Source organism: Diorhabda carinulata, chromosome 2 (genome assembly GCF_026250575.1).
Source record: "Diorhabda carinulata isolate Delta chromosome 2, icDioCari1.1, whole genome shotgun sequence".
NCBI classification, from domain to species: domain Eukaryota; kingdom Metazoa; phylum Arthropoda; class Insecta; order Coleoptera; family Chrysomelidae; genus Diorhabda; species Diorhabda carinulata.
Genome location: NC_079461.1, coordinates 3,999,812 through 4,022,950, shown reverse-complemented (window position 1 = coordinate 4,022,950; position 23,139 = coordinate 3,999,812). Strand labels below are relative to the sequence as shown.

The 23,139-nt window shown below is 34.0% G+C and overlaps 1 protein-coding gene across 42 annotated transcripts in view; it reads left to right on the top strand.

The window, feature by feature from the left end:
• LOC130903946 (cAMP-specific 3',5'-cyclic phosphodiesterase) overlaps nucleotides 1–23,139 on the top strand; it is a 248,370-nt gene that overhangs the window by 144,349 nt on the left and 80,882 nt on the right. For 6 of the 42 annotated variants that reach the window (XM_057816367.1, XM_057816365.1, XM_057816366.1 and 3 more), the window contains exon 1: nucleotides 19,618–22,181. The exons of 28 other annotated variants lie outside the window; for them this stretch is intronic. Coding sequence is in view for 8 of the 14 variants with exons in the window: in XM_057816361.1 (XP_057672344.1) it covers nucleotides 10,973–11,727 (755 nt within the window). In the remaining 6 variants the exon portion in view is untranslated. Of the gene's footprint in view, nucleotides 1–10,794; nucleotides 11,728–19,617; nucleotides 22,182–23,139 lie in introns of those variants that run through there. 8 more of the 42 variants (XM_057816361.1, XM_057816356.1, XM_057816359.1 and 5 more) reach the window with 2 other exon arrangements.

The following is a 23,139-nucleotide window of genomic DNA, read 5'->3' as shown; positions in this document are numbered from 1 at the left end:
TGTAAAGGAGAATGCCATCAAAAACAAAAAAAGTCTTGTCGTGAGATCCAACAGTGGGATCTGATTTACTCAGTCCCCTCTTAAAGATCCTTCCATTTTACGTTATTACGTAATTTCTTTTTATTTATTCGTTCAATGTTACATCAACTACAAGGTTATTAGCGACATGTCGGTTTTTCACAATTTATGATACAGTTTAGTGTCTTTTGGATATTTGATTAAGTCTGTAGTATTACAATTATTGTTCAGCAAAGCGACCATGATGTTTGGGAAGTTGTCAGTTAGTTGTAATGTCTTGATTAGAGTTGAGAAAAAGTACCACGAGTGAACGTGTATTTTGAACAATAAGGTATATCTATAAATTGATTCTATCTAGGTCAGATACTTTAAAATAACGGGGTAAACGAGATACCGGCCGATTATAATAATTTTGTGTAACAATCGAATAACAGTTGAAAGCCCTGTGCAAAGTTATATCACAAAAATATTTCAGTCGAAAATTATGGACCATCAAATTATCTACAAAAAACGTATTAATACTTTTTTTCCTACGAGCCACCGTTTTTGAGATATAACGATTTAAAAAGTTGTAAGTTAGAATGTTTCGGAGTTACTGTCGTAACTTTTTGAATCATTATATCTCAGAAACAGTGATTTGTAGGAAAAAATGTATTGATACGTTTTTTGTAGATAAATTTATGATCTACAATTTTTGTCTGATGTATTTTCATGATAAAACTTACCGTTTTGCTGATAATCGCGAAAAACTATATTTTTTGACCTTGAATAAAATTTTTCCCATACGCCGGGAACAAATTCTATGTTAAATTATATTTTAAACAATTTTACTGATTTTTAGTTTGATGGGAATTTATGTGGCTTCAAATGTCTAAATTGACCGTACTATTATTTTAATTCCAAGAATCTCTTTCCGACAAGCAACTTGCAAGGTGCAATGTGCAATCTATTTTGAATTCTAGTGCGATTATGGGAAATTTGGAAAAGCCGCGTAAACGCACAAAAACCTCAGTTTTAAATTATCCACATTTATGGAAAAGTGTTGAAGACACAGTGGAATTAGTTAGTTATACACTGGGTGCTGGAAAATCAACGATTTACAGAGATATATTGCGAGTTTCAAGCAACACGTAAAGCTCCAAGAAAACCAAAGTTTTTAATAGAAAATCACTCTAAAGAAAGAATTCTAATGAAAGAAAGAAAAGAATACTCGACAGTAGATAAAGTTTTTGTCACAATTATAAAGGATTACCCTGAACTGAGTCGAAGTACACTATGTAAACTTTTTAAAGAAATGGGATTTCTCTGGAAAAAGCGTTCCAGAATCTTATATATTAAAAAAATTGATGATTTCCATTCCGAGTCCGTTCAGGCGTTCTACCCAACCGATTTGCTTAATTTTTTTTTTTCAATGAAAGGTATTGATGCACAGATCAGCCATCAACCGTCGGATTTCATCCAATTTTCACCATTCTCAAGTTATACTCAAATGCGATTTCCCCCTGTACATTACTTATTGGAGTTTTTCACATACACACGTTCTATCCTCAATATCTCAGGTTCTATTCAAGATAGAGAATTCGTTTTGGTTTAAGAACACTCGCTGAAACTCTCTCTTTCTTTTGAGTTTTTGTACACTTAAATCGGTTGAGTTGGAGAGGAGCTAGGCGCGGACATTCAACGTGGAGTTATGGATTCTTGTAGGTTTTTGACAATTTTTCTACATTCAAAGATCTATATCTCAGGTTCTAATATAGCTACAGAGTTCGTTTTGGTTGAAGTACACTCGCTGAAACACCTTCTTTCTTTTGAGTTTTTGAACACTTAAATCGGTTGAGTTGGAGAGGAGCTAGGCGCGGACATTCAATGTGGAGTTATGGATTTTTGTAGGTTTTTGGCAATTTTTCTACATTCAAAGATCTATATCTCAGGTTCTAATATAGCTACAGAGTTCGTTTTGGTTTAAGAACACTCGCCGAAACACCTTCTTTCTTTTGAGTTTTTGAACACTTAAATCGGTTGAGTTGGAGAGGAGCTAGGCGCGGACATTCAACGTGGAGTTATGGATTCTTGTAGGTTTTTGACAATTTTTCTACATTCAAAGATCTATATCTCAGGTTCTAATATAGCTACAGAGTTCGTTCTTTTCTATTATAATGATTTCTGATACTTATTTAATGGATTCGATGCGAGCTAAGCCGCGGGTAAAAGCTAGTATTTTAATAAAAAGAAACGATATCGTAGTATGGGGAGAAATGTCCTGAGTACTATAAAAGACATGAGAAACCAAAGAAGAAATATACACCTCATAAACTTTGGTATAGTCGGAGACACGCCTTTTCAGATAATTTATCTACTGTTTAGATCCACCAACACAAAGGGACATAAGTGACAATAATTCAAATCAACATTTCAAGCGGTTTTGTTATAGGTGGTTTACAGACTTTTGAAACTACCATGTGATTACCATGAGGACATAAATGGTGATGTTTTCAATGAATGGTTCGAACAAATTATAGATATTCTTCCTCAGAACTATATAATAGTAATGAATAATGCAATTTCTCACTCGAGACTTACTCACGACCAAGTGGTTAAAAAAAACGAAAAGAATTTTCAAAATTCAAAGCAAATTAAGTTACATCCTGGTCCTGTGAGAAAAGAACACCATACCATTGTGATTGAACTGGTATGGGCGCAGATAAACGGAAAAAGTATGTCATCCTGTTCTTCATACCTTGAGGAAAAATGAAACATTTAGAAAAAATCGCACTTTTCTACCTTCGGCTGTTTGTTATTTATAAGCAGATTAATTAGGTGAAAATATAAGTATACAACCGATTTATTCATTATATTTATAGAAATGTTATTTCATTCGATAATACTCGAGGTATAACAACCTTACCAACTACACCGTTACGGCTCGATACAAGTTTTGACGAGATGTAGGTGTATAAGCAACGAAGCCAATATACGAATTAAACAGTTTAAAAAAACTAAAAAACTTTTATTCATACTATATGAAACTAAAAGGTGGAAAAATAATATTAGAAAACTAAAAAACACTCGTTTGAAGCACATCAAACTGAAAAACGTGGGGGGTGCTTTGTTCCATATTTCTCGTACACCGAGGGTCCGAAATTTTCCATTCATCATTGTTTTAAACTTGTTAAGATAACTTTTTTTAAAAACTATATTTATTCTAATTGTATACTGAAAGTTATACGCCTATGGATTACGGATCATTTTATTACTCTCTCAAACATAAAAATAGACTATAATAGGATAATTTTTCAATTTTCAACGCTACTGTGGCAGCTCAAAAAAACATTGAGACTTTTGTTTTTTTTTTGGGTATACATTCGTGAATCCATACACGTCTTTCTTAATATGCGGTTATACCTTGTCATACGTCAAACTTCTCTCTGTGGTTTCCTTCTTTCACACTTCCATGTCCATCCATCGGGAAACATCGATAAAATAAACAAGGAACGGACACTATTATTCTTGCTTGTGGTGTATTATTTTGAAATTTAATCAGTAGATTATGGGGTGGGAAAAAACTTTTGGCCGGTAGTATACATTTAGATTTATATTTTACGTATGATATTCTACTCCCTTCGGTTGTTTTCGACACAAGAGCTCGAACCAACTCCATTGATTTGCGTCCGAAATCGACCTTCGTTATATGGTACAATTTGCGCTGCTGTGATCTGTGATCGTCTCGTCGAAATTTTTCTTTTTCAACATCTAGTTCGTTGATAAAGGCCGCTTGACATGATGCAAGAAATTGCATGCAATTCCTTGTAAGATCAAAATATTACATCGAGGAATAATGCATGTCGTTTGACATTGTGCAAGTCTCTTACCATTGCATCATGCTTGCCACTAATCAAAATTCCTCTGAATTGTTTTCGGATAGTTTAGCTGGAGAATTAAACGCTTTTGATCGAGAGATATTGCATTGCACGTTGTCTTGAATCATGTCAAGCGTTCTCGAGTGAAATAAGCAAGAAAAAAGTGTTCAATGCTTGCTACCTCGGCCTCAAGGATATTGCTCTACGTATTTACATGGACCTTTATCAGTATTTCGCTTGGTTGGATTAACCGAAATATTCTATTTGTCTGCTTAATTTTATGTTAACTCAGCATCTTATTTAAAGTTGGTGAGTTAAGGAATAACATGTTTAATTTCGCTTGCAGATACATAAAGTTTCATTTAACAAAACATATGCAATCTCTCTCAAAGGCTTTGTTATCCTACATCAGTTGATGAATGTACGCGACATTACGCTCGTAGGTAGGGACGATTTGTTAATCAATAATTGTAGCTGAACAGGCGGCGAGTTTCCATCTAATCTCAAAATTAATGGTAGTGTCGATTATTTCACAACAACATAGTTGATCTCCCTTTTAACTTGGTTACGTACACAGATTGGACAACATGATAATGCATTTTTCAAATCAGAAACTTCTCTCTTTCTCACTAATTTACATTTATCCCCTCATAAAAAATATACAAGAGTTGGAAAATATATTTTTAGTCGACGCCATCTGGAAGTTGTTCGAAAGTGACACTGCAAAACACTTTCGGGACGTTCTGGAGTAGATAAATTCCTTAAATGTCACTCTAGCCACTTAAATATTGACAGTTGACAGTTTAACTTCGATGATTTTGCATAACCTTAAATTTTCAATCTTCTGAAATTATTTATTTTCTTTCGTCAGTGTAATTGGAAAAGTTTTTCTCACTAAAATTTCAGTAATTTTGATCGCTTAGTGTCTGTTTGACAATCGCATTAATGAATCGATGTCAAGATTTTTTTAATTTTTTCGCAATTAAAGCATTGCTGGACTAAGTCACACTACACGTGTGGACTTAGGACGTGATCAACGATCAAAATCACGCCAATAGAATGGTTGTGAATAGTCAAATGATACCCATAAAATGGGTACACCATAACCAATTCAAATATCAAACATTTCAACGTTTATTGAAAAGTGTAGGACCCGCAATTTTATTGTCAAACATTAAAAGACTTTTAAATTCTATGTCTACTCTATTTTTGTTTTCCAAAACGGTTTGTCTGCGACGAAATCTGCTGGTTTTTAAACTAAATCACTATAAAAATTACTAAAAAAGTAGCGATTAGATAAAATAATAGTCATACTGGCTTGGATTGGATTATCAATTCGATTTGATCTGTATTAGACAGGTTTACCGTGTTTTACAGGACGTTACTATAATTCTACGCGCAAGCAGTTCGTCTTTTTGTGGGAAAATCAACCCGTAATTACTTCTCTTATGCCCCAAAACACGGTACGAAACACCTTTCCGGCTGATACTGCAACCGTGTGGGTTATTAATACTGAAGCTGAAAAAAAAACAAATATGAACTAAGTTGAACTTACGCGAGGATAAGGTTGATATAAACCAAAATTATATTCGTAATATTGTTAAACATGTGAAAGTTAGTTTAGGAATTTATGTACACAAACAATCTCTATAATTAAACAAACCGTGAATTGTTTACTATTAATTTTAGATAATCATAAACCATGAAATAAAATGTATATATAGATAGTTAAGAATTATCCTTCATCGTAACCATACACTAGTCAACCTTCGCTTTAACTGGCACATCTTCTTTTCTTCTTCGCTCCATAGACGCGCTTCTGTTTTCCTCAATATATTGGGGTAGCCATGTATCGTCTCTGGTGAATATTCGATGCAATAAATTTTCTCTTTCTTCTCCTTACCACTGCAGGAAACGCGAAATTTCCCAGCATGTGAGTTTTTGCTCAGTACTTCTTACGCTGACAACCAATTCTTCAGCCATACGTTTACAGCTCTGCGTTTGTATCCCAAAATCAATTTTTTTGAGCGGTTCTTAATAGAATCAAAACAAGTTATGACGTAATTTGATGGTACTATAATTGAAAATTCTTTTTCTCATTAATAATCTTCATTGTTTCCCTAGTAAAATTATTTCTTAACTGTATGTAAGAATATAATATTATTTATTCAGTTAGAATCAATACCAAGACTTCTGGCGTTGCAATGTACTGTTCAAATAGTAAATCAAGCTTTTATCTTATTAGGTTACTACGATAAACGATGCCAAATATTTAGCAAATGTTTTGAATATTCAAATTAGATCCATAATTATCTTGTAGAATCACGCGACGTTCTTTGAATATAGAGGGTGTCTCATGAATAATGTCATTTAATGTCGAAGTATAGTCGATCGTGTTCTATGGTTTCAATTCAGCTATTAGAGACCTTGGAAAAGCCATATATAAATGCAATTTCAATGTCTTCTTTGGATTAATACTATGGATCTGAATAAATAGTGTCAAGTCTGGACTAAGATCTTGATGCTGTAGGACTCCGACACCACCAAGTTCTTCGATCTTATTACACAACTCTACTCGACGTTTCACAAAGTCATGCCGTCGTTTCCAGCAAGCAATAGAACCGGAGGTTTTGAACAAAAACTGACTGGACACGTAATCAGATCAATTACTATGGCAGACAAAAACTAAATTGAAGCGGAAATCTATAAACTGATATCAGACTTCACAATGAACTTATAATGATGATTATCAGGAACAGCAATGATAATATATCACCAAGGAATGTTGGAATCCATTCCAAGAACCAATGATTGTTACCGGAGAGAATCTACAATTCGTTCTATTCGAAATTATACAAAATAAATTGATGATTGTAATAATGAAGTAACGAAATGAAAAAGGAAACAGTTGAATGTAGATACTTCGTTTTGTCTTTTTAATTTTATTGATTCGTATCGGGTACGTTCCATTTAACGCCCATGTCTTCGACCTCTGAAATTTCCGTTCCACTAATGATTTTGGTTGTTGATATCGAAAGCTGTAGACTTATGACTTGAACTTCAGATTCACTGTTGAAGTTTGATCCAACATTCAAGTCTCTAATTTCAGTTTCGGGACTTGTTTTTTCGATATTGTTTTCAATACCGTCTGCTTTGATAAACGCCCATTGAATTGCAGTCAAATATATCGAGCATGTTTGCTTATTGACGCAAAAGGTGGACCGAATTTGAAGTGACTAAAAAATATCACGCGCATTTTCATAATCAACAAAAGAGGAAGCGTATTTGAAGAAAGAGAAAGTGCTTTTACATCAGGATGACGCACTTTCTCAATTGCACTTGGAATTGGTTCACCATCCACTGTATTCAACAGATTTGGTCCCCGATGAGTTTCTTTTCCCTTTTTCCTAAATAAATATATAAAAATCAACTATTTTCGACTTGATTTAGTTTATAAAATTTTATTGTAACTAAATTAAATTGAACCCAGTGGGTTTTTATTGATTTTTTGCCATATTTTATCCATCTAGCATACAATGCTTCTAAAATTACTTCGGACCATCCATTTTGTTGTAGCCCAGACAATTTCCCGTGTAATAAGTCTCGAAAATAGACGACATTCATCTTATTTGAGCTGATTGTATCTTGTCTTCTATTTCATTCAATTTTCTTATATACCTTACACGATCGTAGTAGACGTAGACGTCATCAAGAAAATATTTTTGTTATAAAAATATAATACGAAGAACGGAAATTCTAGATTATATAAGAGAGCTTATATTTTAAGTATTATTTACAAATTTTAATATGAAGCTAAACATATTTTTAATCTAAAAACGTTACATGAAAATACGCCTGTCATTTTTGCTTTGTACCTAACGATTTTCTCATGTAATCCAACGTTTTAAAACAGACTCAATGCCACTCAAAGTACTGGGCTTGTTTGTTATAAAACTACACAAAAAGAAACGTCCAAAACGTGGAAATCGCATAAACAGTTTTCAGTTCCATTGTGATTTGAAATATGATGTAGTTTTTCATGTTTATTAACGATGAAAACGTACCGGTGGAAAAATCTAATCAATTTCACCATGAAATTGGTTGATTTCATCTATTTTATAAAATGTTAGAATATGATTTTCAACAATTTTAATGAAATGACAAATAGGTGAGGTTATATATTCTGATATTCAAAAAACTACACCTTAGGAAAAGTAGTTTATTCAAATTCAAAGTAATCATTCAATGACGTGAATCTATTGGACTGTATTTTAACTTTAAAAAGCTTGAACATAAGTACCGTAGGCTAAAACTCAAAGAGGAGCCATCGGAGGTGTCTTTTGGTTCCTTACAATGAGCATACCAGTAACTCTTCTTCTTATTTAACTTTACTCAATGAATTATAGTACTAGTTGGTAGAATGAGAGTAACTTCATCGGTTGCTACCAGTGAGTCCATGGGTGCAGTCCCATACTATCTTTGTTTCAAATGCTTGAAGGATTGCTCTGCTATCTGATATCTTTGCAGTGCGATAGTTTCGCCATATATTCCTGCCCATACTTGTCCATTTTTGATCCATCAGTATACCAATTAACCTCGTGGGAAAACAATATCTGCATTTGTCTATTACTGTCGACTTATAAGCTAAGTTCGGTCGCTGGTTCTGTTCCTCGAATCCCTTCATTACTTCACTTTCCATAAAAGTCTTCAAGCAGCACCGGGACATGATCGTTTCCACAAAGTAAAAGCTCGAAGCCATCATCTTTTAGAATACTCCTGCTTCATCTATCTGATTCTCCGTCGTCAAACGTTCACCACGTAAATGTTTAAATAATAACTAGAAATCACTCATGGCCAAATCAGGTGAATGTTGACTCAATCACTTACTGTAGGTGAACATTTTATTTTATATAACAAATTATTTATCAAATAAACTAAATACGTTATCAATTGGAAGATTATTTTATTTCTATTAAAGTTTCGGAGGTATGTCCGTAAAATGTTAAGGATCGTAGAGAACTAACTACTTACTATCTAATCTACACCATCTTGTAACTCGCATAGATCAGAGATCATCTTTGACATAACAGGGCTGGAACTGTGTGGATATGTGAGGGTAGTGGGGTGCGGTTCGACAAACCAACTTTTCCTTTCACTTAAGGGCGATAGAAAAATTGTCAAGGACGGCAAGGCATTCGGCGTTTGCTCTACATTCGTTTATTGGACGGATGTTAGTTTTATACGAATGAAGTTGGGTGAATTGCCTTCAAGTGCCTTGATGAGACAGATTCGGCTCGTACGCCTCGGTTAACGGGAGGATGGGTCGGGTTCTTTGAGAACCCTCCACCTCCTGCACCAATCCGAAAATTGCGTCAGGTGGTTTTTGGTATCGGGCGTTGTTTTGGACGTAAGCATTTGGTGCTGTATTATACAAGCGGTAACGAGGGGCTGTGGTAAGAATTTTGTGGACGTTGATTAAATCTTGTTACTCAATTATAGAAAAATCGGGAAAAGTTATTTGAATATAACACTAAAAAAGCTCAACTCCGAGGAATGTTCTTTTAAAACTAACTGTAAAACACTGTATCTTCCATCTCTAAGTGCTTGCGTAGTTTCACTTTTTTAGATGTAAATAACAAAAATTTCTACTTGGTTTTTATGAATTTGAAAAATTAATTACGTTTTGAATATCCCTGGTATCTTAAAACCGGTATTCTGTATGAATATGTAACAAGTTTATTTTTATCATGAACTCGGTTTCCAATTGTGTACATTGTCGGGCATTTTGTATGGAAATGTAGAAATACTTTTCCGCATTTTCTAATTAAATTTTTCAAGTGGAAATATTCTGCACCGCGATTATTAATTCAGTTGCGGAATAATTATAAATAAGTAGCTGTTAATTTTCTTATCTAATATATTTCAAAATTCATTTAAAAAGATAAATACATATACATATACATATTAATTACAATTAACAAAGCAAACATCTATTTTCGTTAAACAATTCCATATGGTAGAAAGCGGAATTTCCGGATTTAATTTCTCAGTTTCAACGTACCTGCCCTTTGGATAGGTTTACAATCCACATGCTTTGCATTATAACATTTCATGCCAATCCAACATAACATCAAAGTCAAAAATACATAACTAAAGATAGAGGCTTGAAACGTGTCGCTTTTTGTGATTGTCGCAGCAGTAAGTTCGAAATTCACTGCGATCGAATCATTGTGAATTGGACTGCATTATTCAACAGATGCATTTGGAAAACAATCATTATTATACATCGTTAACTCACTACAACTGATTATTTAATTATAAAACGTAAATAGACGAGTAAAATGTAAGGGAGTTTGGTTTAAACAGGGTACCAGACGGGAACGTTAACCATAAATTTTTTACAAATAAAACTAAAGAAAAAAACATTTCAATTCTAATTCAGAATCATCCGAATTAGAGTCATCACTTGATTGAATTATGAAGGGTTGTAAAGAGGGTGATACCACATACTAATCTTCTTCTTTTATAACATGTTCAACACAGTTTTTCCAAAGCCTTAGGCGATCTGCTGCTCGGACTTTCTTCACGAGTTTTACGTTTTACAATCACTTTACTCAGTATTCAGAGACTGATTAGATTTTCCTGATTCTGATTTTACTTTTGCCCATATTAACTCTATAAGGTTAAATATGCAATAGTAAGGATGTAATCTGAGAAGAATTTGACCCTGTTCGTTGCAGAGCTTGTCAATATAATAAATTTTCTCTTTCCAATTTTACTACAAAAGAATCCGATATAATTGGACCTATGTCTGTAAGCGATTACATTTACGTAGTTTTGCTTTTAATGGATTTCACACCAATTTCGAAGAATTTAATGCTCAATAATGAAATATGTCACCAATATTTCATATTTGTAGGACCATATCTTGAATTTTGTCTCGTTCAGATTCGGCCTTAAATTAAATCAAAACGCTCCTTCGAAAACGTAACTTATCTAATGATGAACTAGCTAAAAAAACTATGCGACTTGAAAGTGTTTTGTGACAATAAACTATCATCATCAGGACCACATACAAACTCAAAAAACAACAGAAAATGGAAGAGGACGAAGAAGATATTTCCTCTTTATCAAAAGCTCCATCCACGGTAACTTTGACCCCTCAAAACGTCCACAACTTAACCGAACAAAAACAACAAAACATACCGAAATGTCATATCATCACTCAGCAAGCAAGCGGAGATTCGAACGAATCAGAATCAGAGTCGACGAAAGCATCACCGAGATATTCGCTGTTATCAAAAAGTCCGCATTCCAGCTCCTCGCAAGAAGAATACGAACCCGAAACTAAATATAAAGGTCAATATTTATCAGCTTCGATGAGGACTTGTACTACCAAAAGTATGGAAAGCCTCAGAACGTCGCCAAAAACTTTTTTATCGTCTAGCGAACGCGACGTTAGAAGGGTATATCTGGAAACAACGGAAACAAAATCATTGGAAAGCATAGAAAGAGAAATGAAACTTAAAAGACACGCTGTAAGCGGAGAGGCCTCCTTAGAAACGGCCGGTAGAGAGGACACTTTCACAGCAGAAAGAAAGAGGGTGTTGTGGTCGGGAAAAATGAGAATACCGCAACATTTGAGTTTACCGCCGCCCACGGGTTATTTGAGTTTGAGTCCAGGAGATCGCAGGTTAACTATATTATCACCACATTCGCCTCACAAAATGCCGGATTATTTCAATCCCGGAACCTTGAAATCGAGAAGGAAAAAAGCTGGTGTATTACCGAAGTTGTTGCTACCAAGAAGCGATTCAGAAATCAGCGAAGTGTTTTCCGAACACGGATTAGAGTAAGTATTCATTTTTTTTTCTCAAATATAATCAAATTATTACCAAACGTTCAAATTAGATACTCAAAAATTGGTATAACCTTGAATCACCAATTAGGACGATATTCCATTCTAATGTTGAATAATAATGGAATGAATCATTGTAGAAATCTTTAAACGATTTTCTTTGTCCTTGTCAATGTTTCCCGACGTTGATAAGCTTGTTTTTTTTCTTGTCACAACGAGCTATAAATCATAGTCGCTTGTCTAAATTTATACGTAACGATTCTTCTTAGTTTTTTCAAATGTCACCTCTCATAAATACAAATATAATTGCCCTTGTGACGATACGAACAGTATCAAATTTATGGAAATTCGAGAGGAAAATATTTTAGGATAATAGTGTCGAGTATCACTATACGAGGGTGGTCCCAGAAGTACCTGACCTGAATTTTTATACATCAAACTTCGATTATCGACCTTATATACCTCAGACCTTATACTTTTCCATTGTCATGGAAACTACCATGTAATAAAGTAAAATTAGTTTAAAATAGTTGTAAACTGTGAATGAATACTTAAAGAGGAAATGGATATAGTAATAATGATAAAATGGATACGGGCAATGTTCTCTTATATGAATTAAATAGTAAAGTTGTCGAGATGGAGACGTCGAGGGGCTGCCCACGAGGCGGAGTTTCGTTTCCAACCCTGGAGTGTATAGTCGTTAATCTTAGACCTAAAAAAGACAGACGTGGATTGGTCAAGGAGGTCTGTTTGCATGGCCACTACGTTCCACCGAATTAAATACAATAGACTAATTTATTTTGGGGATGTAAACACAAGGAACGAAATGATCAATAGAATAAACTCCTATATAAGGCAAAATCTTGGAACGCTCTCCCAAATTCAATCCGTAAACTCCGGAAGTGTGTAGAAATGCAAGTTTTTCATTTGATAAACTGTTCGACGGTATTTAGCTCAATTAGAAATGTCTGATTATGTTTTTGTAGACATTTTCCAAATAATTACAATTTATGATAATTTTCTTTAGAATGTCTCTTTATGGCGAACGATTTCCTTGGCTGGCTACTTAAATATAAGTCCCTATTTTGCTTTAAATTTTTGGCATCAACACCATGCTTAGAAAAATTCATTAAAGACATACTAACAACGTTTTTTTCGGTTTTTTTTTTTCACGTCGTAATCAATTAAAACTGCAAGAACCAAAGTTTTTGAAATAGATACAAATAAATAGATAGAACCATGAAGTTTTGATTGATTAAATTTTTTCTTGTTGCTGTTAAACCAATTTACATCACACACCCTTTAAATTTAGATCGTGCGCCTATAATACGAGTTAATATATATATCAAAAGGTTGATGTATGCTGGAAAGTTGGTTATTGATTCCAAAACTACCCCTTCAACATCATCATATCGTGTGGATGATTATTCGGCTGTGTAACCCGTTCTCTCCATTTCCATTAAATTAAGGTTGTGAATAGACAGACTCGCAATAAGAATTTAGTTGTGATTTTAATGTAATCTAGATAAATGGGAATGGAAATCGATCTTAGATAAAGAAAATGCGAGGTTTTGTTTAAATTACTTGTTTGGTATTAATAAAATGTCAAAGACAAAAAATATAGCCTATCGTATACATCCAAGCTCTTTGAGACATTGGAAAGACCATTTTTAGGATCAAATGCCAAAAGTTATACATAATAATCTAATAATCTAACTGTGTAAAATCCGGATTAACAGCTGGATATTGTAGAAGCTCAATACCACCAGATTATTCGATTTTATTACGTATAACTTTGGCATTGGTTCAGCATTGTCTGTCAGTTAACTAGACTTGGATATTCCCACAATATATCTTGATGCACCTGTCCAATAATTTGGAAGAAACTTAATCTTACTAATTCCAACTTACAAACAAGACTTTCCGTTCAAATCGTCTTCTCTTTGCGACGGATTCTGGTATTTGTTTTGTGTCTAACCACTGATTTACCACGTTCGTTTAGATAAATCCATTTTTAAACGCAAGTAACAATGCTTCTAATAAAATAATTATCTTTCGGCAAGGAGCTGTTTACATACCTCTGAGACATTGGAAAAACCACCGGGTTTTTTCTATTTTAATGCTTTTAGGGGTAAAAAATAAGACAAATTCATGTTTACTTTCCCATATCTAAACCTTACCGTTATCCGGATATTAAATGTTTTTTGTAAATTTTTAGAGATGCAGGTGTGATTTAAATTTTATTTATTCGTTATTAAATTGAGAACCAGCCATTTTAACGATTTTCGCAAGTATCAACAATTGACAAATGACAGTTAAATAAGTGTCATTTATTGCAAAGCCTACTAAAAGTATACATAAAAAATTAAAACTTGTTATTAAATACAATAATAATTTAAAACTTCAAATATCTCGGAAATGACTAAAAGTTAGAATAGGATTAGTAAATAAAATTTGATTTGATTTTTTTTACAGACCTAGATAAAATAAAGAAAAATACTTTTTTTATTTCTTAGGCAATATAAAATTTAGTTCAAACCTGCATCTTCAAAAATTTACAGAAAACATTTAATATCCGGATAACGGTAAGGTTTAGGTATAGGAAAGTAAACATGAATTTGTCTTATTTTTTACCCCTAAATGCATTAAAATAGAAAAAACCCGGTGGTTCTGTTTAAAAAAATAAAGAAATTTGATATTTTTGAAGTTAAACTTTGAACACTTTTTATACGCACCCTGTATAAAATGAAAGAATTTTCAACATAGATTCAAATACGTCTGACCTTGCTAAAAGCAACCGAACAGAAATCATTTTCATATCTTTAAGGGTATAATCGTAAAAAAATAATTTCTAAGGGTCTGCAACTGTCAAATTTTTTACAAAAAAATTAATAACTCAAAAAGTATGCATTTTTCGACAAAAGTTTTTAGACATAAGTGTACTAAAACTTTACGTATATTTCAAAAATGTGTTAATATACAGGGTGTTTCATTCAAAATAACAAAGTTACAGTCGGTTCTACCGACTCCATTTTTGTAGACTGTAAAGGCGACAGTTGGCGGCGGACACATTCTAACCGCTGCCAATAAACCAAACTGCATTAAGTATATAGACTTAAATTTTGGAAAATAGAAATAATTGTGAAAAAAAAAACGTCTTATTTCTTTGTTAGATCGAAAGCTATTTAAAGAACCCCCGTACTTTAATTTTATCGCGTCTAAAATGGTTTCAAAACTAAGTTTGTTTAAGTTACTATACCCTTAGGAAGGCCTTAGTCTATTATCCAAACATTATTCTACAACGGAAGTTATGAAGGTACTGGTAATCAAAAACAAAAGTTTGTGGGTCGAATTTGAAGGGCTGGATAATTTTGAAACGTGAGGCAACTCAATACTCACCTCACGATTCATTTACGAAATTTTTGATAGTTTTCTTATTCACTTCTTCAAACTATTTACACTTTAAAATCTATATCAAATGTTTGTTTTACTGTTTTATCTTCCTCCATGGTCGAAAAATTGACAGAAATATCATCAAAAATTGACGATATTAAAGTGGAAGAATCGTCCATGAACAGATAAGTTTCTGGATCAAATCCGTCACTTACCAGTGCCGCTTTGAGTCTTTCTGTCAATTCACTTTTCTTACCGGACGTTTCCAACTCACGATTCTCCAGTTCGGCTTTCAGTTCCGTCAGATCTCTTAGTCTCTTGGCCATGTTCATGTCACTATTTATCTATAATACCCCACACCCGACACCGATGTAACGTCTTTCGTATTTATTTACACTCTTTCTATTCGTGGGATGAATTAATAAACACTGTGTCTCACTTTCTTAATTTATATACACAAATCATTTAGTCCTAGAACAAAAAGAAAATAAATAAATAGACTGTCCTAGAAATTATTTAAAAGAAACAATGCAAATAAACCGCTTGCTATTAAAAATTGTTTATAATTAAACATCAAACAAATCCCGCCGTATGCACCATCACCAATTTTTATTTTCATTCTTACTGGACAGGGCCGGCCTCCGGACCCATTTCGCGAACTTGTTTGTAACAATATCTCAAGTTTAGTTGAGGGAATCCAAGTCAATTATGTGATAGAAAATCTTTCAAAAAAAATTGCGAAACGTGGAAACTGAATAAGGAGGAGGAGAATATTAATTACGAGGATACAAGGAGGGAAAAGGAGGAAGACATATGGAGAAGAAGGACGAACCAGAAAATTAAAAAGCTGTATGATGAACAAGAAATTAACAGAATCATAAGATCCAGAAGACTAGGATGGCTGGGGTAATTAGAAAGAAGAAGCAACAGGAGATCTAATGGAGGGTGGAGCTCGGGACTGGAAGACGAAAGCTACAAACAGAAAAGATTGGAAGAAAATTCTTCGATTGATAGATTTTAAGTTGTAATTTTTCAATTTGAAACTATTTGTAGTCTTTCATAAATAAAATAGAGTGAAATAACTAAGATATTTACGAGGGTGTATTGATATCTGGTTAGTCTAGACCAGTTCCATGCATAAACAAAATATTGCGTTACCATAGCAACGAACAATAACTTATTAGAAGTGTAAGTGTAAAGTTTGACGTCAAAAAAGTAAACCAGAGTTACGCAATAAATTAAAAGGAAAAAGATGTCCACCGAAATTGTGAAAATCGAAAAATTGGAGTATCGAGCAATCATGAAGTACCTGTATTTAAAAGGGTTAAGAGGTAAACAGATTTACGGAGATATGCTTAATACGCTTGGTGATCAAAGTCCTTCGTATGCCACCGTAAAAAATTGAACTGCAAGCTTCAGAAGAGGTAAATTTTCTATTGAAGATGATGACCGATCGGGAAGGCCAGTTTCTGTGTCAGTCCCCGGAAATATCGATGCAGTTCATGACATAATTTTATCAGATCGTAGAATTGGACTAAAACGGATACCTGAAGCACTGAATATTTCATAAGAACGTGTTCATCATATAGTTCACGTCAATTTGGACATGAGAAAAATTGCTGCAAAATGGATCCCCAAATATTGACCAAAAGCGTTTGATCTGTGCTCGATTTGAAAACGATGTAGACTTCTTAAATCGAATTGTTACTATGGATGAGACTTGGGTACATTTCTACGATCCATAAACAAAGCAACAATCGATGGAATGGCGACACTCTGGTTCTCCTAGACCTAAGAAGTTTCGTGTCCAAAAATCTACTGGAAAAATTCTTCAATCAGTTTTTTGGGATTGCCATGGAGTAATCGTGATTGATTTTTTGGATAAGGGTAGAACAATAACTGGAGATTACTATTCGACTTCACTGACCACTCTACGGGAAAAAATTAAAGAGAAAACACGCGGAAAAGTATCCAAAGGTGTTTTGTTTTTGTAGGAGAACGCCCCTGCACACAAATCTCATGTTGTCATGCAAAAACTTCGTGATTTAGGGTTTGAATTACTAAAACACCTCCCTTATTCACCAAATTTGGCTCCGTCCGACTATCATCTGTTTCCTCAACTGAAAAAAAAGTTTAAAAGGTCGTAAATTTTCTTCCAACGAGAAGATAATAAAAGCTGTGGAGGTCTGGTTTGCAGAGCAAGAAGAAACATTTGTTTTGAAAGGTCTAGGTGAAATTTTTCAATATATCCTCGTATTTTTGTCAAACACTAATTAATCAGCTTTCTTATTTGTTATGAATATGATAGATAGAGCAAATGAGGAATATTATATTTACCTCAACTTTTTATTTTGAATCAAAACGAAAAATATATTTTCCAATCTGACAGTATTCATTTCCCAAGAGCTTTGACGAATATAAAATTTTCATAAACTAAGACTCAAACATGTCATTTTATTTATATTATGATTTATTGATTGGTTGCTACGTAGTAAATTTCCGGTAAAATAATTTATAAAGTATTGAACATCATTTAATGTAGAGATGAGGCAGGAAAATTGAATAATCACTATATTTATATAGGATGTCCTTCAAATAATATACCTAATTAGTGGTAATGTTTGTTGTACTTTTGAACTCTGACATGACAAATAATTATAATGAAATAATTCAATCCAAATCTTCAACACACGCGTTTCTTGTATTACAATGAAATTAAGCTTAACTTTCCTTACAAATAAGTTTATTGTCGTATAATGTATTTATTTTTATTTAGTTTTGTATTTGAATACGTAATTTCGCCTTCTATCTGTTCCTGTAATCCCAAATAAATGTACATGTTTCCTCGCTAAAAGGACCTTTTGCCTATTTTTATAGACGCCATCTCCATGCAATACTCAAGCAGATATGCAACCCTTATAGTTTGCACAATCTTTTGCAAGACGTAGATCCTTATTAGTTTTTAATGGGATAATTGGGGACTATCAAGTAGTTTCTAAGTGCACTATCACAAATATAAATTTTGAAACCATCAAATCTCAATTTTTAGAATTCTATTGGGATATAAAATGGAAATATCATGCAAAATAACAGTTCAGTCTTGGTTTTGAAACCAAACTGTTACCACTGAGCTTTTTCAAAAACACATTTAATTATTTTTATTTGCAAAAACCCACTGATTCCAAAAGTCTACATTAAATCGAAGAAAAAAACAGAATAACATGCAAATTAACAGTTAGCAGTTGGTCTGTTGTTAACATTTTGTGCAAAATTTTTACTAGATCTCCAGTCGCCGTTTCTCCAAAACAGCACCAAGCTTCCGTTCTTCCATTGATCTGCTCTAAAACACTCTTAGACCCAAAACCCTCGACTTCCTCAATCCACGGCAACCTCTTAATTTTATTTTGACTTCTGCACCGTCAGCCTTCCAAAAAATTCGGTTTGTAGAAGTACTCAAAGGCAGATTCCTAGATGCATTGATCTGAGCTACTAACTCTGTTCCTGAGAGTAGTCAATCACGTTTATTAATCAATACAATACGTTTATCTTTAGTGCTTTGGTTTTCCGAGGCCCCCTTGAACGAAATATACTGAATGCATATTTTAACATGTTGTAGACCAGACTATGAAGACGAGTTTCAATCTATAGTTTCTGGGTTTTTAATAACGATTCGTAGACGAAACGATGTCTTGTTTCAAAAAGTATAAATCACAGCACATTCTTACGTCTCACAGGGTTAACTGGGACTAAACTACAATCGTAAAACCGAATAAAAGCTTCAAGATTAAATCAAATCAGCGGATACTTGCAAGTTTTAACTTGTCACACACATCGACAAAATGTAAACATGTATAAAGTGAAGTTTGGACCTTCGTTGGACAATACGAAAGAGAAAACTTGTTAAAGTGTATTATTTTGAAGTTTAATGAATGGATTATAACTATGGGCATAACTATAAAAAATGACATTTAGTTATATTTGGTGGATTGAATACAGTGTATTCCAAATATAGTTAGGATAGTAAAAGTCTACTGTTTGAATGTTTAATATCGTTGTCCAACTTTCCCCTATTCGTCAACACTTCATTTCCCATAAGTGCAGGAACGTTCCGTATCGTTCCAACTCAAATCAATTCTCCAATTTTCATCTTGTCGTCATCATCATCATCATCACCTTTCGAAAAACAAGCAATTAATTGATTTTTCAATTCCCGTAGGAATAAGAGCAAGAACAGAATGACGAGACCTCTGTTGATATCACACTATGTCACTACGTTTCGAACGCGGGAGGCATTATCAACATTTCGATTTTCCTAAAGCTTTCCGCTACTGACAGATAGAGGTGAGATGAACTCTTAAGGAATTAAAGTGAAAGACACGTCTCGCAACCATATACGTAAAACTAAATAAAAAATGAAAATATGACGGCAAAATATTATATTCATAAATTCCAAATACTACGAGAAATGATCGAAGAAAGGTTTTAAAAACTACATAGAGAGGGAAATCGCGCTGGAGCTACTTGGCAAGACATTTGGAAAACTGAATTGACGTGGAAGGAAAAAAAATTGTCTTTTAATCTACTTAATTCGAGAACTTCTGCATTTATCCTGCTTTTATCATTACATCTACCGATTAGGAACATATATTGTCAATAAAAGCGAGAAGCTATGCGACATTTCAAGCGAATAGGTTGATTAACAGTTTGGTTGTACTCGTAGAATCCCATCAAAATCAGATCTAGAGGCATTCGTTATCAAAAGTAAATTTTTTCGCCGTCTCATAACCATGGATGGAACGTGGATCCATCACTTCCCATCCAAAACAAAAAAGCATTCAAAACGATGGACTGAAAAGGGAGAAACGGCTCCAAAGAAAGCAAAGACCGTTCCATTTGCAGGCAAGGTCATGGCGTCGGTTTTTTGGGATGCGCGTAGAATAATTTCCATTGACTATTAAAGGCAAGCATTATGCGAACTTATTGCAAAACTTGAGCGAAGAAATCAACCGAAAATGGCCGCATTTGGCTAAGAAGAAAGTGTTGTTTCATCAATACAATGCACCAGTTCACATATCCGTTATTGCAACGGCCAAAATTAATTAATTAAAGTTTTAATTGCTATATCATGCACCCTATTGTGCAGATTCGGCCTCCTCGGAATATTTTCTGTTCCCAGACATGAAAAAATTGCTCGGTGGTCAAATATTCTCCAACAAAGAACAGGTGATGTCGACAGTTAATCGATGGACGATTCTTATTATAAAAATGGTACCGAACTTATTGAACATCGCTGGAAAAAGTGTGTGGAGCTAAAAAGTGAAAAATTTTTGTGTTTTCTCTGTGGGAACTGGTACTTCTGGGACCAATCTTGTATAGAACTGGAAAACTGCGCTTGTAGACCATCATTTTTGTATTATCTGCCGGTTTTAATATGTGAAAAATTTCTTCGCTTCAATATAAACCTGTCGCAACTAGTTAAGACTAGTTTGTAGTTCTATAAAGTGTACCGGGCTCCCACTCGGGATCGGATTATATTACAGATCAAGGGAAAACTTTTAACAAACGCAGCCTGAGGAATAAGTGGAAATTATTTCCAAAAGTTTAGATCCACTACAACAGGACCTATTTGAAAATATAGAAGTGAAAAACTGAAGTAAATTTTGTGAAATTTACCCGATTAAGTGACACTCTATATAGTCATCAACAAATTGTGCGCATTTTTCTTTCTACAATATTTAGTATATCTTTTCAAATAAGAGGTAGGGGAGAGTGGTAATTTCGTTATGAAAAAATGCCTGTAAGTCCGGTTCTGCTTATCCGATTTTCATAAACTTAATATTGTTTGAAACATATTTTATCGAGCAATAAAACACATATAAATTCTAAACAATTTAGTTAATAACGTCAGCGCTACAGGGCGTTGTTTCATAAATCATAAAAGTTTAAGTAGATTTTTTAAAAGTGAACCAAATGTTTTTTCATTCCCGAGATATCTTAAGAATTGTGTAAACTAAAATTTGTAAACCGAAAATTTATTCTGAATGTAAAGTTCTTCCACTTAATAATGTTATTATCTTACTAACAACGAGAATTAAAACAAAACAAACCATGTAACAAATCTAACGATACCCGTTGGATGCGAAAGATCCGCTATCGGGGTCATTGGTCTGTAAATTTGTGACTCGGGTGGGGTCAAATAATTGGACATTTTCGTTCAAATGAGACAGTTAATAGATAAATTATATTCTGCCGCTTCTTTTAGAAGACAAACCAGTAGCTTATTTATGTTCAGCACCCTTTGATCAAACATACCCTGACAGGTAGATTTGTTTGGCCACCAAGATCACCAGACCTAACAAAGTGAACATTGGAAACATTGCTACCATTAGTCTTTTCGTTGTTATACATTTGCCCCTTTTTCCCCTACGTAACGATACAAAATTTTCTTTTTAACGAATACGCGTCGCTAACCGTTCCGAAAATAATGCCCCATCTTTAGATTGTAGCAGGGCGCGCAAAGGAAAAGAGGGTTGAAAAGTGTTGCGCGCGCAATTACATACCGTAGTCATGGCTGCCTCGATATGGCACGCACTGAATTTCTCTATCGCACGCTCTTATTCATTTTGAAGAATTCCGATGAATTTTTAATGTTGCAAGAAAACGTCACTTAATAGAGAAAGTTCATCAAGCGGAAAATACAAAAAATCGCGTTGTGTTTAGTGAAAAAATTGAGCATGTTTATAGTGGCATTCGGTGATCGGTTTTTTTAATTAATAATAATAATGATAAGAAGTTTAATTTAATTTTTTAAATATGAAAGTGCGGTTTTCAATATAATAAATATTTTCAACGTCCTTATGTCCAGGGTGCCAAAAAGGGAATTTAGAATAGATTTGAAATTTCGACCAAACTTCGACCAATTTATCTGTTTTGTTTATGTTAATTGTTGACTGATGAAGGATCTGAGATTTATCGATAGGTATTTTTGATAATAGCTCATATTTGAAATTCAAAAAAAAAACGTTGTTTTGAACCAAAATTCGATTTTCATATTGGTGAGTATACATTTCATTAAACTGCGCGTATTCAGTTAAATCATTATTTTGAGAAACGAATCCAAAAAAGTAAACTTTCGGGAAATCAAAAAAAATCCAGCCGGTCTACGACTCAACATCATATCTTTTTTTTATATACGAGGCATATTTTTTAAGTAAGTACCGTTTTTGAATTAAAAAAAAGAAGTATCGCAAAGATATCGCAATAATTTTATTTTTACATGAAAGTCTGTACCTTAATCTACTTTTCTACATAATTTCCGTGAATATTGAGGCACTTGTCGCAACGTGGCAACAGTTTTTGAATACTCTCCTCATAAAATTCTGCCGCCTGACTTGTTAACCACTGTATCCCAACTGTTTTGATTTCGTTATCGTCTTGAAGACGCTGACCGCCCAGGTGTTTCTTCAACTGCAAGAACAAATGGTAGTCGCTGGGCGCCAGATCAGGGCTGTAGGGAGGATGATCTAGAATTTCTCATTGAAAAGATTTGGTGAGATCTTTGGTCCGATTAGCCACATGCAACAAAACGATACCGTTACTCAACTTGCCACGTCTTTTGTTCTGGATTGCACGACGCAGATTGTTCAATGTCTCACAATAAGACACTGCATTGATTGTCTCATTACGAGGCCGAAACTCCACTAGCAATATTCCTTTTCTGTCCCAGAAAAACCATTCCATGGATTGTTGTTTCGATTCTGGTTTGACGTAGGCCACCCATGTTTCGTAACCAGTAACAATTTGGTCTCAAAAATCTTCACCTTCATCGCGGTACCGCTCAAGGAAAGTCAATGCACTGTCTAAACGTGGAACCCAAGGTGAACACAATTTCCGGTATTGAATATTGAGGAAAATAGTGGCACAATGATGAATTTGTAAAGCGTCTGTTTTCTCTCACTTTTTCGTCCACTTTCTGCACCAAATCTTCATTAACGACCGAAGGACGTCCATTCC